Genomic DNA, 26,958 nt, shown 5'->3' on the forward strand with positions numbered 1-26,958 from the left:
ATCTATCTATCTATCTATCTATCTATCTATCTATCTATCTATCTATCTATCTATCTATCCATCCATGCATCCATCCATCCATCCATCCATCCATCCATCCATCCATCCATCCATCCATCCATCTTTCTTTTTATCTTTCTACCTATTTCCTCCAACTACCCTAATACTGATAAAGGTCTCCATGGAAGAATGTAAACAGTTCAGCTTTAATAAGTCCATTATGATTTTCCTTTCCTGTTCACCTTTTTGTGCTTCTCTTGATTCTTGTATCTGAAAGTCAAATTTTCTATTCAGCTCTGGTCTTTTCATCAGGAATGCTTGAAATTTCTTTATTTCATCGAATGTCCAATTTCGTGTATATATTGAAGTATTATACTCAGTTTTGCTGGGTAGGTGATTCTTGGTTTTAATCCCAGTTCCTCTGACCTCCAGAATATCATATTCCAAGTCCTTCAATCCCTTAATGTAGAAGCTACTAGGTCTTGTGTTATCCTGATTGTATTTCCACAATATTAAAATTGTTTTTTTTCCTAGCTGATTGCAATATTTTCTCCTTGACCTGGAAACTCTGCAATTTTGCTACAATGTTCCTAGGAGTTTTCCTTTTGGGATCTCTTTCAAGAGGTGATCAGTGGATTCTTACAATTCTTACAATTTCTATTTTACCCTCTGGTTCTAGAATATCAGGGCAGTCCAATAATTTTTTAATTATCTCTCCTGGATCTATTTTCCAGATCAGTGATTTCTCCAATGAGATATTTCATATTTTCTATTTTTTAATCTTCTATTTTTTCATTATTCTGGTTCTGTTTCATAATTTCTTGATTTCTCAAAAGTCATTAGTTTCCATTTGCTCCATTCTAATTTTGAAGGAATTATTTTCTTCAGTGAGCTTTTGGATCTCCTTTTTCCATTTGGCCAAGTCTGCTTTTTAAGGCATTCTTCTCATAAGCTTTTTGGACTTCTTTAGCCAATTTAGGTCAGTCTATTTTTTAAGGTATTATTTTCTTCAGTATTTTTTGGGTCTCCTTTACCAAACTGTTGACTCATTTTTCTTGATTTTCTTGCATCACCCTCATTTCTCATTCCCAATTTTTTTCTCTACTTATTTTACTTGATTTTCAAAATCCTTTTTGAGCTCTTCCATGGTCTGCGACTAATTCATGTCTTTCTTTGAGGCTTTTGATGAAGGAGCTTTGACTTTCTTGTCTTTTGATTGTATGTTTTGATTTTTGTCATCAAAGTAAGATTCTATAGTCTGATTTTTTTTTTAATACTGTTTACTCACCTTCCCAGTCAAATACTTGACTTTCTAACTCCCTATCAAGGTAGGACTCTGTTTCCAGTGGGAGGGTAGATATGGGTGTGGGTATATTGTCCCAGGCTTCTGGAATTTTGTATCAACTGCTGGATCTCCCACTGTCTGTGGGCCCTGAGCTCTGGAAGCAGCTGCTGCTGCCACTGTCACTGCCACCTCTGTTGTCCCAGGGCTGGGGTCAGACCGCACTCCTCTTTTACCCAGATCGCACAGAGTTCCCCCACTGATCTTCCATGATGTTCTAAGTATTTGTGCATTGAGAAGTCTGGAAATCGCCACAACTGCCAGTGATTCAGCTCCCTGAAGCCTGCTCTGGCCCTGTCTGTACCCGCTGTAGCCAATGTCAGACTGTATTCCACTCCCAGCATGGTGCGATATATACTTCCAAGATGTCTTGTTTTTCACTCTGTTATTCTGTCATTTTGCAGGTTCTGCAACTCTAGAATTTGTTTAGAGTAATTTTTTACAGGTATTTGGACGAGTTTGGGGGTGAACTCAAGCAAGCCCCTGCTTTTACTTCTCCATCTTGGTTGCACTCCATCAGTTCTTCTTCCAAATAAATCAAAAGATGTAACAATTTTGCATTCTTAAGAAATGGGGTCCAAACCTCCTGAAACTTTTCAGCAGATGTTTAAAGACGTTAGAAAATTGTTTCTATGTTAAGTATATAAATAGTATTTTTAATAAACAGCACACTTACATTGTTTTCAGCAACAAAAGCTTTGTTTCTAAATGTCTTACTAATTATCTAACATCCCAAGGTACAACCTACACAGAGTGAAGTTCATTGTTAACAACAGTGGATGTAAATCTGCATTTCACCTAATCTTCCTGACAATTCCAAATCTTTTTGGTCAACTTCTTGTCACATTCAATTAGATGGTGATTATTTTTACCCAGTAATGTGGCTGACAATGAGCTCCTGCCACAAGCAAGATAAAATTCAGCTCTGCCATTTTCTAGTTGCTCACTTATGCTCACATTATTAGTATTATCTTCAAACTGTGGTTTGTTCAAAGGAAATCTGTTTAAGTTACTTTTCTTACTTTTTGAGTACTGGATTTGCTACAACTAACTAAAATAAATAATAAATCTATTCACCTGGATATATATAAACTAAAAACACTGATATGCAATATATACAAATGAGATCACCTCTGTCAACCCCCATGTGCTATGGAACTCTAGTTCTTCCTTCAATATTCTCTGTGTATTTTATGTGACATGTACTGTACCACATGGACATATGGGTCACATAAGTATAGCCAGACCACCAGATGTTTTCTTCTTACATCACCATGGATTGCCTTTTATCTTCCACTTTAAATACCACTGATTTAGGTAAGTTAGAGAATACAGGAAAACAATAAAAATAAGTCAAGGAAAAGTAGCTTGGGACCAAGCATATTAGGACTTTTAGCACTGAGAAACTGCCTGATGGCTAAGCTCATAACAGTAAGACACTTCAAGATATACAGAACTCAACAAAAGGACCCAAGTTATGTTACCCTATTCAGCAAACCTAGAAACCGGTTAAGGGGAATTAAAGAAGTTAAATCAGAAATTTAGGTCACAAACAAACTTTGGAACTTTTGTTCTTCATATCCCTAACACATGTCCAAGATGGGATTTTCCCTGGGAAATTGTCTTAAGAGATCACCACCTCAGTATATGGACAGATTTGGAGGACTGCAATGCCACCTCTTGACTGCAGCCCTCCTAAGGCCTTGTTCAGCTATACAAAAGAGCCTTTAATTTTCATTTGTACATGAGTCTTGTATGTAGGTATTTTCCTTTTTACCTCCCTAATGTGAATGTTTAATTACCACATAATCAATCACTTGAAGAGATCTTTGCTGTCAAATGTAGAAATTAAAAAGCATGGGAAAAAATTATGATGTTTTCTCATTGTTATACTCCTAGAACTCTCAAAAAGAGCTCTGATTCCAAATGCTGAAATGAGTGGCCCTAACTTAACTGATTCCAAAAGCAGTAGAGACGGGTGCCCTATCAGTTAATTCACCAGAATGCAGAGGGACCTTACTACCAGATTAAGAGCTTGAATTTACTCAGCAATCACATTGTTATTATATCAATTAGGTCCAACTTTCTTAAGGTTTTATCAAATTTCAGTTTTTCAAACAAGATAGATTGTTTTTGTTTTAAAACAAACAAAAAACCTCCCCACCATTCTAAGTATTATTCATAAGACAGTTAATGTTATCTCTTCTATGAAGTGCAACTCATTTATGAGTATAATCACTAAACTTTAATTTAGAACCAAATAAGTGCTATAAACAAAAGAAATTCTTCTTTCTCTATACTTTCATATACCTATTCATAAAACTTAAATTCTGCTAAACTTGTAAAACAATTCAAACATAGTCCATTAAACTTAAATAATGTAACTTCTACAAGGCATGCCAAGGATATTCTAATGATATATCTGCAATACAAAATATATGGAAAAAATACAAGAAATACTGCTTATAATATAGTATAGGGCAGTATAAGAAACATTTAAATAAAACTTATAAACATGACCCAGATCATTAGCAGGCCACTTTTGTATACTACTGTGGCTCTCTTAGAACAAATGCACCATTTTGCAATACTAATAGGAAAGGCCTACTAGGTCTTATTTTATTTATTATCATTAATTATTTATTATTATTTTAAAAATATTTAAAATATCATTTATTTTAGTGTATAATTATTATTATTATTTATGTTTATGTTTATATTAGAAGAACTTAGGAGGCTGCACTGATGTATTCTGAGCAAAACATCACATTTATCTGTAACATGCCTGATGAGAACAAGAAGATGACACACTTAAGTGCTCCTATGGAAATCTATACAGAAAAAAATTAATTCTATCTACAATCTTTTTAGAGAAAAAAATGGACTTGATACTGTTATTTCACTGTTGCAATGATGATGTAAATGCTAAAGATAGTCTTTTTGAAAAAAAAAACATTAATCACAAAAAGATGTTCTTGGGAGTCAGAATTCAAATTCGTGAATTGTTACAAATCTGATTTGGATTATTGAGCACAGTCCTGTGAAGGTGGTTCCAACGTGGCTAGTAGCAATTATTATCCCTTACCACTGATCTTCATGTTGGAGGGTGATACTATTGAAGGAGATCAACTATTTATATCTACTGGGACATGACAAGGCCAACACACAACATGGTCTTCCAATGTGTTCATGTATAATGATTACAATCCTTAAGATTTGCATTTGTGATAATTATTTGGAGAGCCAGGACTACTTGTGCTTCTGGCTTTAAATCAGGGGTTCTTAACCTGGCGTTATAGAACTTGTTTTAAAAAATATTTTGATAACTATTTCAGCATAAAGAATTTCTCCTTTGCATTTCTATGTATTTTATTTTATCCATTTAAAAACAATATTCTGAGAAGAGCTCTATAGTCTTCGTTAGATAGCCAAAGTGCTCTTTGACACACAAAAAAAGGTTAAGTATCTTTCATGTAAGTCATGTTTTTCTTAATGTTTGTAACTAAATAAAATGCTATGTATGCTTTTTCCTATGTATGCCATAGTAGCCTGTCTATTGCTGTCACCTCTAGGTAGTTCACAGTTCTGTTTAGCTATTTTCATTTATGATTACAACAAACTACTGGGGAAGGTTGTTTTCATTCAGTCTCTCCCCTTATCCAACCCAGTAAAAACTAAACTTCAAAAAACATTCTTTAAAGCTAATGGGCTGAACATGTTTACAAGACTTGAATATTGTTGAAATGGTCTTGCCGTTTAAGAAGGGCTTATTTAGTGATTAAACTTCTAAAGAAGTCCAATATACTGTCTGGTACAGGTCTGAGTCTAAAAGCCACATGAGAATGATTATCAATATTATTACTATAACCACAGATTTTGGCCCATTATCATTCATAAGGATATACCTGATGACAATTTAAGTACCTCCAGTTTGTCTTCTGATGGAATTATTAGTGATTATCAGCATAGAAATTTTTAGGGCTATGACAAGGGAGAAGTGGGCCCTAACCCAGGAGCCATATTTGCTGTGGTATCCACAACTTTCAATTAAGGACAATTTGATAACTTTGGCAATGAGGGCAAAGAAATTTCAGCTTACTAGCTACAGGATAGACTACTACCGACTGATACATCTTCATTTTTTACAGGTACCAAATCATTATTTCATCTAACTGCAAGCTTGCTTCTCAAAAAAAAAATCTACTTTGAAAATTGACATATAAAGTTATAGTTACTTACAGTAATACTGTCCAAGAGCTTGGCCATGTGTTTGATAATCTCACCATGCTGTGCTGGCTGCATTTGTAGCAATTTCTTAATGACGACCACACTTTCTGCAACTACTATTTCTGATAAAGACACAAAATATACATCTTAAATTACTGTATGGTTAACTTAATTTATCATATGCTTACTAATAAAGAAGCAATGTGTCATGGTGGATAGCACTGCTCTTGCTGTCTGGAAGAACAAGGTTCATATCTCACCAATAATAATTATGAAATTGTGTGACTGAACAAGTCACAGATGGGTTACAATATGGTTTTGGAAAATATTATGGTGTTAAGGAATTCTCCCACACTGAAAATTTTGTGTAATCATATATGATTGTTCATAATATAAACTAACTATAACAAAATGCTCCAAACTTTTAAAAAGACTACGGTAATACAAGTATGCTATGAAAACCTCAGGTTTAATGCTTACCACAAGTAAGTGAATCAATTTCTATGGCCTCTTTCCCAGCTGTACATTTCTACTGCTTGTGCTCTTTATCCCCTAATAGCATAGAGCAGAGAGGCTCACTGAAGTGGTCAGTTGGCACAGCTCACACTCTCAGCATGGAATGTGGTTCTCCTCATTGACCTCGTACAACTGTTACCTTACCTTTGTGTAACACTTCATTTTCAAAAACTTTCACATACATTGAATACTCACAATCCTGCTTGGGAAGGAAATTCACCATCTGCCACACACCTTCTACTATATGGATTAAGTATCTGATTCGCAGAAAAGTATCTTATCCAAAGTCACAGGGCTTTGAAGGAAAGGCACAAACGTATGTCTTCTAAATCTTTCTAAATAATTATTTATTATTTTTATTATTATTTATTACACTGCACTGATTTACAAAGGTGGCAAAGAATATTCTACATCTCATAGGGATCAATAAAAATGCAATTTAAATGTCCTAATAGTTTTTCAGCAAGATTTTTTTTTTCAAAATACTAAAGAGTTTAAGGGGAATCAGGTGTATATTAGTAAAGTTCTGAGGTTTTAAAACATTTAAAGGCATTTAAAACACCAACATTCTATCTCTCTATAAAGAGAGGCAATGAGTCTAGCAAAGGAAGGAGCCACTGCCAAAAGAGGATCTGTCAGCCTGACAGCCTGATGTGCCACTCCCAGTTACAAAGTTACATTGTTTTTAATATCAGGACTTAAAAATCAGAAAATGTCTTACCACAATGTTACCTTAGCCACAAAATTAAAAGTGTAGAAACTTTGGCCATGACAAGTATAGGAAGTGACAAATGTACTTTAATAATGATGTATCATATAGCTATTTCTGTTTAAAAGATTAAGACACTGATTTTGTATTTGTTTTGCTCAAACTCCCCCCCCCCCTTTATAAAAACATTTTAGAGATTATCTGCTGGTTCAGTAATACATTCTCCTGCACATTTTAATGAGAATTTTAAATGGGCAGGCTGTTCTAAGACTTATAAATCATGCATTTCAGTGCTTATTTTCTGTAACAGGTAGTAATCACTTGAATGAAATATGCAGTTTTTGAAGCTGAAAATAACAGATGCAAATGCAGATGCAAACTGCTTTGCGGGAGTAAATTCATGCTATAAAGAAAAGCAACAGAAAACCAGTTTACAATAAGGCTGATGCTAAAGCAACACATTCTTAGAATTAGGAGTAAGAACAGATCTAAAAGTCATCTAGTTCAAACTCTAATCCTATATAAGAATATGCAAAATTCCCAAATGCCTATTTATCCTCTGCTTACACAATTCTAGAAACACAAAATTTTGTTTGCAAGTCTATTCCATGGTTTTATTTTTGCTTTTCTTAAACAATCAGAAAGTCAAGTTTTAAAAAATCTTGAGTCTAATGATATTTGCTATCCTTTTGCTTTTCACCACATGCAATTGCATGTGATATTTCCCCTTCTTTTTCTTAATAGGAACAATCTATGATTATATAGGCAGAATTTAATTTCAAATGATTGCCATCTCTTGAATAGTCTTCTTGTTAGGACTTTTGACCATAGAACCACAGTTATGCTTTCTCTGGCTTTTCAAAGTCTGCTTCATGAAAGATTAATTACAAAGGATTCTTTTCCTTTGCTATTTTGAACTCTATTTAAATGACACGTTCCCTTTTCCTCAATTGTCTTGTCACTTTCAACTCAAGAGTTTTCCTTTGTGGGATGAAATTAAGTACAGATTAGTTCCCCCCCCCACCCCCCAATTCATTTATACCCTTAAAAGAAAGCAACATATACTCATAAAGTCATAGTCTTAGAGCCATTAAGGATCCAAGAGATCAACTAGTCTAACTCCTTCATTTGACAAATAGAGAAGATGAGATGCTGATCAACAGATTTGATTAAGGTCACACGGGCAGTGGAGTTGAACCTGTGTCCTTTTATCCTAAAGCTTCTATGCTATGCTACCCTCTCAGACCACATACTTGCACCCTTCATTTATAACTGAAAAAGGAACATAAAATTTTACCAAACTTGGTTTCCTTTTATCATTGATCAATGGTATTAGAATCCTATTCAACTGGTCAAGGAAAAGGAAGTTTCCAGAATGCAGTATATTTCGTTAGAAGGTACAAAAGAAGGGACTGATTTGCAATAATACACCATGTAGACAATAATGCCAAATTATATACTAGATAAAATGATCCATGCCTAAGAAGAGCCCAACTCTGTAGTACTAAAAAACTAAACCTTCAGATCTTACAAAACTGGAAAGGAATTTGAATGAATAAAGGAGTATATAATTGGCATGCTAGGGAAGAAAGTGAGGAAATTCTTCATAAGCCATGAAAATGGTAGAGAAACAACAAAGGTTTTTAACAGGGTAGGGTAATAAGGCCTACAGTCACAACAAGGAAAGAATTTCAGATAAATGTATGGATAGAAGCTATATAATCACAGCATCTTATAGGAAATAAAGCTATCTGGAGGAATAGTTTCAAGGGGGTGGATAAAATCATCTTGCATATTACACTGTATCCTACTCTGCAACCTTCTGAAGATCTATTTGAAATGCCACTTCTTCCATGAAGTCTTCTTGGATCATTGACTTCTTTTCTCTTTGAATTTACAGAGAACTTTGGTTTATCACAGATTTAGCAATTTGTCGCATATTTGATCATGCATGCAAAATATTTTTCAAAAATTAATGAATTTTAGATCTCTCAAAAAGTTTTAAACCTCTTCAGGGCAGGGACAAAACATAATACTACACTTCACACACAGTAGCTATTTGAATAAATATTTATAGAATAAACAAATTCGTTAACATGGAAAACATAACCTGTGAATCTGTGGCCAACCATTCTTACTGCAGATCAGTGATTCTCCAAGTATCACCTAGGGATGAGAGGAGGTACAGAAATCTCCCCCCAAAAATCGACCGGCAGATTTCTTGAAATAATACCATGTCTACGATATCTAGGAGGTATCATGAAAAAGTAATGGGATTTTTTTTAAACTCATATAAAAAAATCAAAGGAGTCACCTGAAAAGGTTATATACATAAATTTCAAGAAGTTACCACTGGCCAAAAAAGTTTTGGAAGTGCCTTGAGAGCTTCCATCATACGCTTCTGAATAACCTTAACAGTGAAAATTTTTCAGCTGTTTGATGGAAGATTTGATTTTCAGAAACTGTCAAAAGTTACACAAAGCTAAGGTTGCTAAACTGTGGCTTATTAAAGCCAGTTAATACAATTCAATCAAAAATTGTCCAACAAAAAGCACTAATAGTGGATTAAGGCCTTCTTTTCCCCTCATAATACAGCTTAGACCCTTTTGTTATCCTTAGCTTTCCTCTCCAGAACCTGAGCCTTAGCATTCATGACACAATTCTTATAAGAGATTGGCTTTTGTATTTCTCCTATCACAATTTTAGAATATTTATATATAGGGTCAAAATTTGGGCAAGATAAATTTTGAGCATTCAATTTAATTTTTAAAGAAAAGCTAGTCTAACAAGTCTTTTTTCATAACTCTTAATGTTTTCAATAATTTCCAAAGTCAGTATTTAATTTTCCCAAACAAAAGCAATAATTCCTATTTTAAAGACAGAAATGATAAAATCTCATCTCCTATTAAAATTATATCATGTGAAAATAGCTAAAGATATTTTCTTTACTCTTGGAATTAGACATATGTGTATTTCTTAGAAGTTGAATCATAAAAATACTATATGGATGCAGATGAAAGAATGCGATAATGAACTTCTGGCCCACAAAGAATTCGGAGAAATAATTATAAATAACTCAATTTTGTGTATTTATAAAGAGTAACAATAAATTTTAAACAGACACTGTATTAATTTAAATTACAAAACAAGAATGCAGAGCCCTTGACATACCAGGATAATAGGTCTGAATTACTTGGGGCACAAGGCACACTCTGCTTGTTCACAATGCCAATCTAGTTTCATTTTTCTGTGATTTAAATAGCAACACATATGATAAAAACCTAACACTAAGTATTCTTGACATTTTGGGTTCACATAAATGTTGAGGTAAACTAAAGTTCTTCAAAATAATAAAATGCAGATGATATCTACATGAAAAAATATTTCCTAAGAAGTGCACATTCTAATTGGTCACATCTCCAAGCAAATCATGGAAATACAGGTGTTAGTATGTTACAAATGTGCATTTAAAATACATATACAATTATATATATTCTGCACTCAATCAGGGCTAAGTTTACTGACAATATAAACAATTAGGTTTGGTAAACAGTTTTTACATTAAAATAATGCTATTTTGAATATTTTAAAATTAGTCAAATAAGTTTTTACAAAAATGTTTGGGTTGTTGTTCAAAAGGTTGAATTTCAAGAGTAAGGGAAAATGTTATGGGAATTGAGGCAATTAAAATGTGAACTACAATAAAGTAAATATGGAAAAGTTTAAAAAATTTCATTTAGAAAAAAATGATTAAATTTTATTAGGTTTTTTAACCTTTCTTTGTCAAATTTTTAGAAATTTGCAACTTTATTTCTATTCACATTAAATGACATTCATAAAAGTCCTTTGAAGTTAAATTTCATTTGTATATTTTTTGCTCTGGAAGAGTTAAAATAAATTATATATATATATATATACACATATATATAAAGATTTATGAAGAAAAGGCTATTTGCAAAATTGAGTATTTGCATGGCAATCTTCTCAGAAAACTTATAAAAAATATTTTAATGTATACATTTCAGAATGGTGGGTATTACATTTAAATTATATAAGTACCCAAGTATACATGTAAAGTATATATGCACATATATCTGTACTATTCATAATTTCATAAATTATTTCAATTCTATTTTGCCCACAAAATAATATTTTCACTAAGCAGAGTCTATCATTTCAAATACAAATACTATTAATAAAATAAGTTCTCAAAGGAAATTATCATGAAAATTTCATTAGCTAGCAGTTTTTTCCCCTTCTTTTCTAAAAGTAATTGTATTTACTCCTCAGTCATGTCCCTAAAAATTAATGACATCTTAAAGTTTGAATGTATCATCAGAAACCAACTAGATAATTTTGAATGGATTTTTAACCACTTATGTTGCCAATATTTTTTATATTTTGCTTTGCTTATATCCACCTAAATTTTGCAATCTAATGACTTGCAATTCCAACTTAATTTAAATGCAAAATTACTTTCATTCAAGAACCAAACCAACTCTGAAGGGTTTAACTTAAAATACTGACCATAATTTTTAATCTCATCAATTCTATATTTTTTAAAAAAGGCATTTGCCTGCTTTCAGCACCCTCTGCAGGTGAACAATTATTATACAACATTCATATTAGAATGGAGGAAAAAAATTTCTTGTGAAAACCTACCTCAAAGAGAGTACATTTTTAACTGGTAGAAGAAATAAAACTGAATGATCACTTATAGACAGTAATACAAAGATATGTTTACCACCATTTCCAAATTAAACATCTTTTTTTTTTCAAAAAAGGTACTTGATGCAACTGCTATCCTACGTTACTTTTACTACAAGTGATTCAAAACCACAGAAACCAGAATACAAGACAGTACTAATTGTGCTATTATCTGAAAATATATCCAAGAAGGTTCAAACTATTAAGTACTTATAAACAAAATAGAAGCTCCCTTACCATCCCTGTTGGACAGCAAACACACCAGACCATTAAGGCACGTATCAGTTACTTCTGAAATGTTGGTTGCACATCTGCCTATAGCCTGGATAGTAGCTGCAGCAAACTGTTTATCTTGACTTTTCACATAGGTCTAAAGAAAACAGAAGTTCCATTACGTATCAGTCTTATTAAGAGAAAAATCATGACAAATTTAACCATTACTTATGCATTGTGGTCTTAGCAAGTAAAAATAACAACATTTACCAAATAGATATGCCTTCTAAAAATATGCAATTTTCAAAGCAACAAAGTTACACTAATACCTTATCTACAGCTTGGGTTTTCATTCAAAGAATGTGCTTTTATGTGGTTTCTGACTGCCCGAGAGATAGTGGGGGGCAGTCACCCAAAGACAGCAATTAGTCTGAGTGCAAGGTTGAAGGAGTTGATGAGAACTCTCTCTTCAGGGAGGTTTCAGTCCATTTAACCAGCAGCATCTGTGAATCTATGAATAACTGACCTACCTGCCTCAAAGAACGAATTTTTTTTTTTTCTGGGCAACCAAATCAAAGAAATGGGGGGTTGAGAGGAACAGGAAAAGTCAAAAGGGAAATAATATAGCCTGATGACACATATTTTATTTTCACAATATAGAAAGTAAAATTACTGACAGAGAAGAAATCTGTCAGCATTATTATATGATCTTCAGTAGTATCAATTCACAATACACATAAAACATTACTTAACCTTCAGTAAGGGTTTGTTTCATAATAACTTCCTTCAAATTTTCAGACAGACAACAATAAATGTAAAAGTTAAAGAAAAAAAGAATGATCATAGAAAATGACAAACATGCAAAAACTTTGCCAATATAATGTCAAAATTGCATATTTAAGACAAAGCACTTATCAAGTTCTGAAAGCAATTTAAGAATATACACATCGGGGGTGGCTAGGTGGCGCAGTGAGTAGAGCGCCGGCCCTGGAGTCAGGAGTACCTAAGTTCAGATCTGACCCCACCCCACACACACACACACACAGCCGTGTGACCTTGGTCAAGTTACTTAACCCCAATTGCCCTCCAAAAAGCAAAAAAAAAAAAAAATATATTTATATATATATATATATCACACAAATTATATTTAACATAGAATTTTAAAATTAACATCTTGCAAATAGAATGTGGAAGAGTCTAAGATCCTTTCAAATGTGAATGAGCTTTTTCATTTATGTATATTGAATTTTTATTCTTCTAATTTTAAAAAGGCAAAATAAGATTTTGTTAAGTATGCCAAAAGGTACATATGTTCTATATTAACATACCAAATAATATAGGAGCTGCAAAATTAGAAATAACAAAATTTGTCATTTATTGTAAAGGGAATTATTTTAGTTATGAGTATAATAGAAAAACAAAGAAGAAAATAATTTTTTCAATGCTTTTAAAGGAAAAAAGGGAAGAAAAATATGAAGGAAGACAAATAAAGATTAGAAACATTTTAAATGTTAGTTAAAAAGTTAAAGTGTCAATCAACACAATAGTCCTATATGTGTGCCTCCACAAATAGTGTATACAAATATGTCGACTGATTTAACTAGATACATGATAAAGTAATATAAAAATGGAATCAACTAAAAGAGACTTTCTAGAATATCCTGAGCATTAGATGGCAAGATTGCCACACTAAGACATATTAGCCTAGCACTAAAAAAACACTGGCTCAGGCTAAGTGCTGGGCACACAAAAAATTGCAAGTAAAAGAAAGCCCTGTCCTCAGGGAGTTTGTATCTATTTGCAACACAATTCAACTGAATATACGGTGAAGAAAGGATGCAAACAAGCTACAGAAATAAGATACACATTACTAGATGAAGAAAGAACCATAAGTAAGGAGGACAAACATTACAGGGAAACAATGAAAAATCTACTTCAACATGACAGTTACACAGACTTATGGGAAACAAATCCAAACAAACAGGTCAAAGAGAGGAAAGAAATTATTGATTTTAGTGGTTGGGATTCTTGACTAAAACATGAAGCTTAAGCAGAGGATCCAAGAGGACAGACTTTGCATGTAATAACCATAACCACAACCTGGACACTTTTAAAAGGTACAAAAAGTAAATAAGATTTTTAGGCACCAATATTTTCCAGTCACACCTGTTGGAAATCACCCTAAGCAGCATGATTTTTAAAATGAAGACTGCCCCATAGTTTATTCAAATCTGTGAGGATATTACTTGATAATTCCCTTTTCTATTATGTTATATTTTGGTTAATAAATTTTTTACTGGAAATGGTGATTTCCTAGTAATCAATCTGCATTTTATTTATATAAATATTTAAAATGTGACAACAACACTCAAACAGAAATAAGCATTAAGTTTCCTTGATATCAAATACATTTTGTCAAGGAATAGAGTATAAGAGTTCCGTACACAAACCTGAAATTCTCGAAGAAGCGTTGATATGTTGGCTTCATTTGCCAAATTTGTCAATATTTCAAGCTATAAAGAAAAACATAACATGAACAATTTAAAAGGTCAGGACTTAAGAAAAGGGTTTTTACAATTAATACAAGCATCAAGGCTGCTCAATTTGGTGTTTGTCAACCCTTTCCTGATGATTCAGTTTGGGTTCTTTTGAGTTACTGGACCTTTTTTACTCACTTTACCTGCCCTAGGCACCTTCCTAAAAAGACATTTTCTTCATTTTTACACTTCTCATTTCAAATATTAATACCCAGGCTTCTGAGTCAGTGTCAGGGCCTGGTAAAATAATAAGTTTTTAAATTAAGTAATACAGGGAGAAATTTGCTGTATTTATCTAAAATCTTAGGACTCTTCTCAGTCAAAATTAAGACGTCTAAATAAAAAATTTGTCATAAATGAAAGGCAAAGTTAACTTCCACTATATTATAAATGTGGATTAAAATAATAGTTCTGCAGTAATTTTATTTCCATAAGAATTAACAATAACAGATTTCTATCAACATATGATTTAAGTCTCATCTGTGTGTCTGAATTTTTTTTGCCATATTTCATTAATATTATCTTAAAGAATTTTCATTTTCTTGTTTTGATTGACTATACATATTTGTTAACAGAATTTTTTCTTTCTCTTCAATGGTGTGAGAAAAGGAGGTAGGAAGAAGATGAGGTTAAAAGCTTAGGGATTAGGGTGATCCCAAAAAAGAAAGGAAAAGATCTGATGTATTTTTAAATATATGGAAATGATCACAAGGAAGACCAAAAGGAAACATAGGAAAGCAAGACAGGAAGCTGTGTGCTGAATGTATATACCTAAAAGGAAAATCAAGCTGGATATTACAGAGATTCACAGTTTCATGTGTCATCCCTCTCTTTGTTCTACTCTACATATGGAAATTCTCATTTTATTTGGTGTTTAAGTGTAAAATTAAATAACTGACTATAATAAAAAAGAATAATTTTCACCTTTCAATTCAGCCACAACATAAAGCATTTTCTATGCTATTTAGAATTCACAGTGGAAAAGTATTTAATAGGTGCTCTATGAAATTATATTTCAGAAAGGGGGGGAGGTTTATTCAATAACAAGTTGCCTATAAAAAGTTATCAAATAAAACAATTAAAACTGCTAGTAGGTCAACCATACTACAAAGACTTATTCAATGTCAATAAAGACACTCAGTAAAGAAGAAAAGGTGAAAAAGTATTTGACAGAGAAAATAGAAACTACTAACTATAACTCAGACTGAATAATTCAAATAACTTATTCCTGAGGGAAAAAATAAGCCCAGAGTTAGAAATATGAATTGTTTTGTTTCCATGATTTCTGTTCTTGCCCAGAATAGTAATTATAATTAGGATGGCATTTACATAGCACTTTAACATTCTCAAAGTGCTTTGTATATATTACCACATTGAAGCCTCACAGACTAAGGCAGTTAATAAAGATACTGTAAAAACTTATTTTTGCAGTTTAGGAAACTGAGGCTCAGAAAGATTAAAGTAATTGTCCATAGTCACAATGCTACAGAAATGATGTTTACAAGCAAGATTCAAACACAGGTCTTCAAGTAAGCATTCTACTGGCTACCCACTAACGCTTAGGGTACAAAAAGGAAGAGGAATACAGGCATATAATGAAAATACAATTTTAAAGAATATAAGGGATGCTTAATTCTGAGCAGGCTAGCACCTGACCACATGGATCAAAAAATAATAATCTGTTAGACTTTATAAAGGTCACATAGTCCCATGAAGCTGTGAGTACTTACTGTGAACTCAATAAATCAACAATGTGATGTGACAGCCAAAATATCTAACAAAATCTTCATTTATATTAAAAGAGGCATAGTATCCAAGACCAGGGATGGGGGCTCCCAATAATATTCACTTTTAACTGCTATATTCTAGTGAGACTAGGGACAACCAGAGGAGGAACATAAGGATGGTAAAGTCACTAAAGATTAAGCCTTAGGAAAACTAGTTGAAGGAATTAAGGATGTTTAATTTAAAGAAGGAAAGACTTTGGAGAAGGTATAGGAAAGGAAGATGGGGGAAAAAGGTATTAGACTTGATCAGCTTGGTCCCAGGGAGCAGTAGTAGGAATACTGGGTAGAAGATTCTAAGAAACTGATTTCAGCACCAAATAAGATAAAACTCCAAAGAATTAAAACTGTCCAAATGTTGAACAGGCTGCCTTGGAAGTCAGTCTTTAAGAAGGATAAATGAGAGACTTGTTCAAGAGTGGGTAAGTCCTGGTCAGGAGTTCTTAATTTATGACATGTGAACTTAAAAAAAAAATTGAAACCACAATTTCAACATAATAGGCTTCTTTGTAAACCTACATAAATTTATTTTATGAATTTTAAAATATCATTCTAAGAAGGGCTGCGCTGGCATTTACCAGCCTACCAAATAGGTACATGACACAAAAAAGATTAGAAACCCCTTGTACAGATAATGTATACAGTTCCTTCAAAATTGAGATTCTGTGATTCTCTAAAGCAGAGAAGGTACAGGCATTAATTTTTCAAATTAAATTATTGTGTACTAGCATTAATTAGCCCTTTTGGAAGGATGATATTTACACTTAGCATAAAAAAGAAATTATGGGTGATTTGAAAAGTTAGTACTGAGCCTTACAGGGAAATCTAGAGTAGACTAAGCCATAATTTTAACACTCACATATACACTTCTACATATTTCTTTTATATTTTATATGGAACATTTAAGGGAATACACATTTCTCCATGGAAGAAATGTAAAAATCATATTGGATTTTTATAGGTATATGTTTACAGAAAAAAACTAATGAGATATAAGCTTCAAATCATTTCTCTTATATCACTGTTCATCTCATTTGTACATAACACAACTTAGTGAAAAGAATGCAGGACATGGAAAGGAAAGATTTAGACTCTGTGAACTATGACTCTAATGTTATTAGCTTATAAAGATCATTTCTTAGTCTCAGTTTCACCAAATGTAAAATGGGAACAATAATACAACTCAAGGAGCTATGGTGAGGAAAACACTATATAAAAGGGACTTACTGTTACTAAGCATTACAGCTAGGAACAAGTATTGTAAGCACAAAATCCCAGGCAATAACCATTTTTTTTTTGGTGGGGGAGGCAGGGAAGAAGAAATATCTAAAGAATCCAAATAATGGTATCACATACGTTGTGTTAATATCATTTACTGCAGTCACCAATAAGTAGTAGGGCTTGGTGTTGATTAGTAAGAAGCATGGTTTCTCCCATTCCTTTTCCCTTATGTATCTTCAGTTCTCAGATACATTTAAGAAGCATACAGATAATAAGTTGGATGAGGAAAAAATATTGATTAGAAAACAGTGAGTATTGAAGAATTCAGAGAAATATGAGAAGACTTAAGAGTAATAAGGAAAAAGTAAGCTGAGGCAAGAAAACAATATATACAACAACCAGAATAATATAAATGGAAAGAATAGAATAAAAGTGGATGTTGTATAATTATAATAAATAAATTGGCCTGGAGAAAATGTACTTGCCTCCTTTCACTGAAAAATTTATGGGTGTGTGTGTGTGTGTGTGTGTGTGTGTGCGCGCACACACGCATGCATCCGGGCACATGGGTGGGGGTGTGTGTGGGGGTGTTTTGAGTGAAAGTTTTAAATAAGTACAGTCTCTTACATTAGGTTTCTAATTGCCAAGTCTAACAAATAATATCTGCAATAATATTTGTTTGTTTCTTTGTTTTATCCAAAACAGAAAAATACATACCTTCAGTGTCTTGATCATGGTTGGATCAGTTGACCTAACATAAAAACTCTTCAGATAAGGTTCAAACATGCCCTAATTTTTAAAAGGAAAAAAAAAAAGATTATTGGTATATCCATTTGATATTTTCCTAAATTATATGTGGTATGCATACCTTTCTCTGAATTGACATAGTTGCTATATTCTGTAGAACAATGTACTGCACCTCCCTAGAAATAAAAGGAAGAGTTTTGACTAGGCATATTTTTCAATAAAATGATGCTAATTAAAGGAATAAGTGAGGGAAATCAGAAATATATTTGATATTTAAAGAGATGTGCTTGCATATCCTACTAAAAACTTTTTAGGAAATCCCAAGTTTTTATAAAAATTTCTTTTTATCATTTGCCACAAAAAAAAAAAAATCAAATTCAAAATATTAAAGCAAGCCCATCTGACATTTGAAAAAAGTCACACACTTCCAAATAAACTAGATTCCTATAGACTGGCAAATAAATAAATTGTGGTACATCAATGTGATAAAATATTACTGTGCAGTTAAAAAACAGTGAGAATTGAAGAATTCAGAGAAATATGGGAAGACTTAGAGTAATGAGGAAAAAGTAAGCTGAGGCAAGAAACAATATATACAACGACTAGAATAATATAAATGGGAAGAAGAGAATAAAACTGGATGTTGCATAATTATAATAAACAAATTTGGCCCCTGGAGAAGTTCATACAGTTATAAGCATAAAAGGTACATATGTTGTGAGATATGACAGATCGGTTCTTTTTACTGAACATTTAAAAAATTTTTTTATAAAGGAGGGCTCAGGCTCATTGGGTAAGTGATGAGGGCAGAAGTATATTTAGAAATGAATGCAATGCAAAAGCAAAAATCAATAAAACTTTTTAAATGCAAGAAGGGGAAAAAGAAAAATAATTTACAGACTTTTACACCTTAAAACTGCCCACAAACCTTTTTTCTTCCTTTTAAAATAATGAGGTGCTAGATTTTTAAGCCCTTTCTGGTAGGGAAAAAAATAAATAAATGTTTACCACTAAACCTGATATCATTTTTTATAAACATTTATGATTATCAATTTGTGCCTAAAGTCTCCTTTGTAATAACTAGATCCAAATTCACATAATGAACAATTCTTGAACGCAAGTTCTAAAGAAAGGAAAAAAGAAAAAAAAAATGACCCACCTATTACTACGAAGTAAACGTACTAACGATTTAGAAATAATACCAGCTTCAGATTTTGGTGATAAGTGCCAATACAACTGAGCAACTGCCATCACCACCTGAAAAAAAGGATTAAATGTCATTAATAACTAATTTTTTAAATCCACTTTAAGTTGAATTGAGGTCTATGTGCTCATCTAAATCCACATAAACAAACCTACAAGATGAAAATGACTAATCTAAAACCACACGAACATCTATCTAGGGCTCAACTGGAATTCAGAAGTTATTGAGTTCAAAGTCCTCATGTCACAAATAAGGAAAATGAGGTCCAGGGAGGATAGAGGACTTGCCCAAGATCTCTCAGGTACTAAAAGGCTTTGAACCTATTTCCTATGATTTTTATCCAGCATACTTTCCATTGTACCACAAGTTCTAACCTTGAGAAATGCTCTTTTAAAATTTAACAAAAGCATAAAAATGCACAATAAAGTACATTATATTCTACACCATTATAATGGTAGCTTAATGTGCAAGAAAAAAAGTTCAAGTCAGGTCAAAACTTGCTACTTTTGGCTTTAGTGGGAGAACAAGTTAAAGATTATGACTGAAGACAGACAATTGTAAAGGAGGTTTTGAGGGTTTTTGATTGAGGAATAGGGTAGTGATTGATTTAGGGGGTGTAAAATATGGGAAGGCTTCAGAAAATGAAGAACGAGGAGGAAGAACAGAAGTAGGACTCAAGGAAAAGGAAACTGTTAAAAAAAGAAAACAAATGAATCCAGTCAATCAGTCAATAAGCATTTATTAAGCACCTGTTATATGCCAAAGATAATACAAGGCTACAGAAATACAAAAATAAAAAAAACCAAACAGTCCATACTCTCAAAGTGCTCATAACAAGAAGGGGGGAAAGATTTGTGGATGTGGCACCACTTTAGTTCAAGTGCTCATCATCTCTTGAATGATCGCAAACTTGTGATCTGTGTATCTCATCTTTCCCATCTTATACATTACTGCCAAAGTAATTTTCTACGGAAACAAAACATTTTATTCCCCTACTTAACCAACTCTACCGGATTGCCTCTAGGATAAAATAGCTTCTGTTTAGTTTTTCAAGCACCATACAACCTAATCCTATCTTTATTTTCCAGCCTCCCCCACTTATACTCTGAGATCTAATCAAACAGGCCTTCTTCTCTCTGATCCTCACACAGGGCCCTCTACCTCCTATGTCTCCATGCCTTTGTACTGGCTAGCCCATATACCTAGAAGGTACTCCCTGCTCTTTAACTCTACATCACAGTCCCTTATTTTTCTTTAAGATTCAGCTCAAGCACTGTTTTCTGAGTAAATCTTTCCTTGACTCCTTCAACTACTAGTACCATCCATCCCAAACTACTTTGCACATATTTATATTAACTTCATATTTAAATTGCATATGTATTTTTATATTTATTCAGTGTCTCCTTGACTAGAACATAAGTTCATTGAGAGTAGGAACTGTTTCATTCTTTTTTTTTTTAAGTAATTAATTTATCTACTTCTGGTTTTCAACATTCATTTCCATAAGACTTTGAGTTTGACATTTTCTCCCCCCTCCCCTCCAGTCTCCCCAATATGACATGCAATCTGACATAGGCTTTACTTATACATTCATATTAAATATATTTTCACATTAGTCATGATGTAAAAAAGAATTAAAACTAATGGGAGAAAACACGAGAAAGAAGAAACAAAAGGACAGCAATAACATGCTTCTGTCAGCATTTAGACTCCAAAGTTCTTTCTCTGTATGTGAATAGCATTTTCCATAGTGAATCTTTTGGAACTGTCTTAGATCTCTGCATTGCTGAGAAGAGATAAGTCTACCAAGTTGGTCATTGTACAATGTGGCTATTAACTGTGCATATTATTAGTTCTGTTTCTACTCATTTCATTCAGCATCAGTTCATGTAAGTCTTTCCAGGCTTTTCAGAAGTCCACTTGCTCATTTCTTGTGGCCCAATAGTATTCTATTACATTCATATAACACATCTTGTCCTTTTCCCATTTTTATGATCTCTTTGTAACAGAGCCCTAGAAGTGGTATTGCTAGATCAAATGACATGCATATTTTTATAACCCTTTTGGCATTGTTCCAAATTGCTCCCCAAAATGGCTGGATCAGTTCACAACTTCATAAATAAATGGATTAGGGTTCCAATTTTCCCACATCCCCAACATTTATCATGTTCCTGTTTTGTCATGTTAGCCAATCTGACAAGTGTGATGTGGTACCTCAGAGTTGTTTTGATTTGCACTTCTCTAATCAATACAGATTTAGAAAATTTTTTCACAGCTTTAATTTCTTCTTCTGAAAACTGCCCGTTTATATCCTTTGAGCATTTATCAATAGGGGAATGACTTTATCCTTATAAATTTGACTCAGTTCTCTATATATTTTAGAAATGAGACTTTTATCAGAGACATTGGCTGTAAAAATTGTTTCCCAGCTTTCTGCTTCTCTTCTAATCTTGGTTGGATTTGCTTTGTGCAAAAACTTTTCAAAGTAATATAATCAAAATCATCCATTTTGCATTTGATAACGTTCTCTATCTCTTATTTGGTCATAAATTCTTCCCTCTTCCATAGATCTGACAGGTAAACTCTTCCTTGCTCTCCTGGTCTGCTTATAGTATCAGTGTTTTTATCTAAATCATGTACCCATTTTGACTTTATCTTGGTATAGCATGTAAAATGTTAGTCTATGCCTACTTTCTGCCATACTATTAAAGGTTTCATTCTTTGTACTTGAATCCCCAGGGCTAATTTAAGCATCCCCAGTCGAAGTTTCATAACTACTTAATGATTAAAGTGGGGAAGAAGAAAACAATTGAGCAACTAAAAATCCAGTAGTTTTGTTTTGTTTTGTTTTTACCAGGATTGTAGCTGGGGAATTCTGTTATTATCCAAGCACTGTTAACATCCATACAACAACTCTTAGCAAAGGAGAAGTGGGTCCAAAGGTCAGAGAGAAGGAGACACTTGGGTTATTTTTGCTTGAGGAAGGGATGGGAGATGGTTGATGGTATGAAGGATTTTTTTTAAAAAGAGCTTCAAAGGGAAAAAGAAAAAAAAGCATTTGAATAAGCAATGGGGAATCCAAACCTATGTTAAGAAGTACAAAATTAAAGAATATGGCACAGAGGAGAAAGACAAGAAAGAACACAGAACATATTAGAGGTGAGTAAGAGATGTGGCTCTTTCTGAAGATAAAAGCATTTGAAAAGGAAGCCATTCAGGTGAGAGATCAAGAAGAGGGCTACTAGATAAAAGATAATCCAATAAAGCGTTAAAGGAAGAAGACATGAGTGGTGTGAGTTGGTGACAATGCCAAGGGAAAATGAAGCATCTATTTGTTGACTCAATAACTACAGTAAAATTAATAAAATGAAAATAATAACACTAATCATTATTGACTCAATTATAATAAAATTAATAATTACTATTATAAGTAAGTAGTTACTGAGCCAACTTTTAGAGTCAACATATTTACAATAACATTATCATTTCCCCCAACATTTAATGTGTACATTTTTATTAATGGAATAAAACAAGCATTTCCATAACAGCATAATGAAAATTATTGCAATGAAATTGCAAATTTATTCCTTTTAAATATGTAATAAAAGTTGTCATGTAAATTTTTTCCCTCTCACCTCCCAAAGATGGCTACCATCAAACACAAATGTGTCTAATGTATTATATATATATGTATATATATATATATACACACACATACATACATACACACACATATAAAATCATTTTATATATACTTCTATTTATCAGTTCTTTCTATGGATGCAGCTAAAGACTTCCTTTATGTTCTCTGTAGTTAATTCGGATATTTATAATAGTCGAAATGACTTAAGTCCCTTAAAGTTGTATTTAAAACAATATTACTGTTACCTTATACATAAAGCATTCTCTTCATTCTGCTCATTTTGCTCTTCATTATTTCCTACAAGACTATTCACGTTTTTCTGAGGTGATCGAGTTCATTATTTCTTATATAGCACAGTAGTATTCCATCAAAATCATATATCATTAACTTGGTCAGCCATTCCCCAACTGACAGGTATCCCCACAATTTCCAGTTCTTTGCCAACACAGAAGAGAGCTGCTATATATTTTAAAACATACAGGCTCTTTTTCTTTTTCCCTTAACCATCTTTGGAAACAGACCTGGGAGTGGTACTGCTGGGTCAAAGTGTATAGGCAGTTTTATTAATAACTCTTTGGGTTTAATTCCAGATTGTTTTCCAAAATGGTTGGGTCAATTCACAATTCCACCAACCATAAATTAGTGTCCCAATTTTTCCACATCCCCTCCAACATTTGTTTCTTTCCCCTTCAATCATTTTAACCAATCTGATAAGTGTAAAATAATATCTCAAAGTTATTTCATCATCACTTCTTAACAGCATTTATATGGTACTTTAAAGCTTGCAAAGTGCTTTGAAAACATCTCATTTAATCCTCAAAAGAACCCTGAGAAGTGAAATCTATTATATCCCCATTTCACTATAAACAGAGGTTAAATGACTTGCCCAGGGTCGCACAGTTAGGAAGCATGTGAAGTTAGATTTTAATTCTGATCTTCCTTACTCCAGGTTTAATGCTCTATCCATTGTGCCACTTACTGTAATGCCAATCATGGCAGCAACACCTGAGAACTGCTTCTGTGAATAATTTAAGGGTCTAATTGTATAGTATAACGAACTTTATTTATTCAACAATAAACATTGTTCAGTAAAGCATAATATTCATAGCAACATCCTTAAGCAAAACATATTATCCAATACATATATATCTCCTAACACTGACTATGTCATATGACACATAGCATATATCATTACGTTCAGTAACATTCCCCAAAATACTTGTTTACATAATTAGGGGGTCACAGGCTACAGTTTTCCCTAACACAACACATCCTTAAGGGGTAGCAGAAAATACCACACCATCCACCCCTATGTCACAGTAAGAACATCATACTACACAGCATATATCATTGTGAAGAGGACACCTCTGAGGGTGGAGAGGAGATCTCTAAGAGCGAAGAGAAGACCTTTGATGACAGGGACTTGCTGAAGGAATTGCTGAGTTGTAAAAGCAAATAGAACTGTAGGGCAGAAACCTGCCCATGGGAAGGAGGACTAGCTTAAGCCCCTTTTAAGAGCTGTTAACATGAACTGAGTTGCTAACACAGAGCTTCTGGACTTTGGAGGCGAACTGAGATGGTGGTGTTGATAGTATGTGTTGTCCTGTTAAGCTTTGTTTCCCCAGAGGCAGAAGCTGCAGGCAGGAGCCCCTGGAGCTTGCTGCTGGCAGAAGCATGGAAAGGATCAGTACCTGTGAGTTGATACTTAGAGCAGGAGCAAAGAGCTGCCTATGTGTGAATCCAGGCAAGAGTTGGGAGTGGTCAGCCCAAAGAGGAAGAGCAATGGGACTTGGAAGCCAACCTCAAATAAAGATGAAAAAGGACTTGGACATTTGGTATATTAAGGAAATTGTTCTTACTGCAACCTAAGAGTGGATGGTGTGGCATTTTCTGCTACCCCTAAAGGATTTGTTTTTCTAGGGAAAACCCTAACGAGGGACTCCCTGAATGTGTAAACAAGTATTTTGGGGAATGCTACTGAATGCAATGATATATGCTATGCATCATATGACATATTGAGTGTTATGAGACATATATGTATTAGATGATATGTTTTGCTCAAAGATGTTGCTACAAACATTATGCTTTATTGAACAATGTTTAGTTTATTGCTGAATAAACAGAGTTCATTATACTATGTGATCAGACCCTTGAAATTATTCACAGCAGCAGTCCTCAGGTGTGCTGCTGTGATTAGTGTTACACCTACTGACTTCCTATACTTTCTAATCAAGACATACACATCTAAAACATTAGGAAAATACCCCAGACACGTCAAACTTAATGACTATGACTTCTAGAGATTCACATGGGCAGCAAGGAACTAATGATACTGCCAGAAGAAATCTAGAATGAATGGCAGAAGATTATAGAGTCTTAGTAAAGAAACTGAAGAGAAAAAGAGTACACTGCTACCAAACTAAGAAAAGGGGTCTGAAAGCAAGATTTCTGGAAGTGAAGAGTTTGGTTAGGAAGATTATTTTCAGGAGGGAGGGAGGGAGAGGACTTAGCTTCTTGGAGCACAGAATAAAAAGTAAGCAAAAAAAAGGAAAAAAAAATCTTAATCTGAGAAACACATTACAGGAATGGAGGAAAAAGGCATGATATAATAACTATTTGGTATTTTAATTACACAGACATCTGGTGGAGTTCATACTCTCTGACATAAGAAGAAGCACTGATGCTGTCCTTATTTGCCTTCATGATCCAGTTCAAGAACGGAGAATGGTATTATAAGATTCTTAAGAAAAAACACACATGCAGTAGAAATGATGGGAACTTCAGGTGAAAATGACTGTTCCATCCTTGATTTCTAATAGAAAAGAAAGAAATACCCTAAAAGACACTTTAGCTTTTGGGTAATAAACTCAAATAGTTCATATAAAAGATAGTTTTGATGAAAAAAAATCAATACGTTATATCATGCCAGAAGGAACGAGAATCTCTCAATATGAAATGTTTGAGGGCTTTCTGTTTCTTAATGCAATAAGGAAGAAAAAGGGGTATTTGTCTAAAAAACAATGAAGATACACAGGGAATTCATCACCAAATTCAGGGTTGGTTTTCCCCTCTCCCCCCCGGAAGGGGGGCATTTACACAGCACTTTATATTTTTCACTCAATTGTATTTTCAGTTCCAGTTTCTCATCCTCTCTTTCCCACACATCAATCCATCAAGAAGGCAAGAAATAACAAAACCCATTAAAATATGAAGTCATTCAAAATAAATTTCCAGACTATTCAAGTTCTGGTGTATGTGTGTGTGTGTGTGTGTGTGTGTGTGTGTGTGTTCCAAATTGCATGCTATATATATCCATTTGCTCTCCGTGTAGAGGTGGGGTGTACTTTTCACTGGAAATGAGATAGGTCATTGTGCTGATGTTACTAAGTCTTTTACAGTTGATTACCTTCACAAATATTGTTGTTAATGGTTAATTATTCACCTGATTCTCATTTCATTTTGAATCAGTTCATATAAGTCTTCTCAAATTTTTCTGAATCCATTTCCTTCATCATATCTTATACTACAAAAGTATTCTATCACATTCATACATCATAATTTATTCAGCCATTTCCCAATTTATGGGTATCCTCTAAGTTTCTAATTCTTTGCCACTACAGAAAGAGCAGATATAAATGATTTTACACTTATGAGGTCCTTTTCTTTTGTCTGATCAGCCTGGTGAAACCAAGTAGCAGTACTGCTGGGTTGAAGCATATGTACTTGAAACAACTTTTTCGGTTTATATCCACATTGCTTTCCAGAATGGTTGGATCTGTTAACAGCTCTAACAACATTCCCATAACCCATTCAACTCATCATTTTCCTTTTCTGATGTCTTCTTTTATCTGATGGGTATAAAGTGGTACCTCAAAGTTTTTTTTTTTAATTTGCATTTCTCTAATTACTACTAGGAAGCAGCAGGTGGATCAATGGATAGAGTGCTAGGTCTGGATTCAGGAAGAGCTGAAACCAATTCCAGCCTCAGACCACTACTAGCTGAGTGACACTGGGGAAATCACTTAACCTCAGTTTGAATAACTGTTCGTCTTTCATTTTCAAAGATGACCAATGACACCAAGGGGATGATATCTTGACTTGTGTGTGA

At 33.4% G+C, this 26,958-nt stretch overlaps 1 protein-coding gene across 2 annotated transcripts in view; it reads right to left on the reverse strand.

Annotated features, from left to right (window-relative positions):
• Positions 1–26,958, reverse strand: part of AP3B1 (adaptor related protein complex 3 subunit beta 1) — a 357,386-nt gene that overhangs the window by 171,231 nt on the left and 159,197 nt on the right. For both annotated transcript variants that reach the window (XM_069096283.1, XM_069096282.1), the window contains exons 9-14: positions 19,163–19,260; positions 18,125–18,179; positions 17,974–18,045; positions 14,165–14,227; positions 11,739–11,871; positions 5,582–5,691 (exon numbers count right to left, since the gene is read on the reverse strand). In XM_069096283.1, the coding sequence (XP_068952384.1) occupies positions 5,582–5,691; positions 11,739–11,871; positions 14,165–14,227; positions 17,974–18,045; positions 18,125–18,179; positions 19,163–19,260 (531 nt within the window). The remainder of the gene's footprint in view (positions 1–5,581; positions 5,692–11,738; positions 11,872–14,164; positions 14,228–17,973; positions 18,046–18,124; positions 18,180–19,162; positions 19,261–26,958) is intronic.

Source organism: Petaurus breviceps, unplaced genomic scaffold (genome assembly GCF_028583685.1).
Source record: "Petaurus breviceps papuanus isolate PSGF00001 unplaced genomic scaffold, PetGlider_PUasm1.0 229, whole genome shotgun sequence".
Taxonomy (NCBI): Eukaryota; Metazoa; Chordata; class Mammalia; order Diprotodontia; family Petauridae; genus Petaurus; species Petaurus breviceps.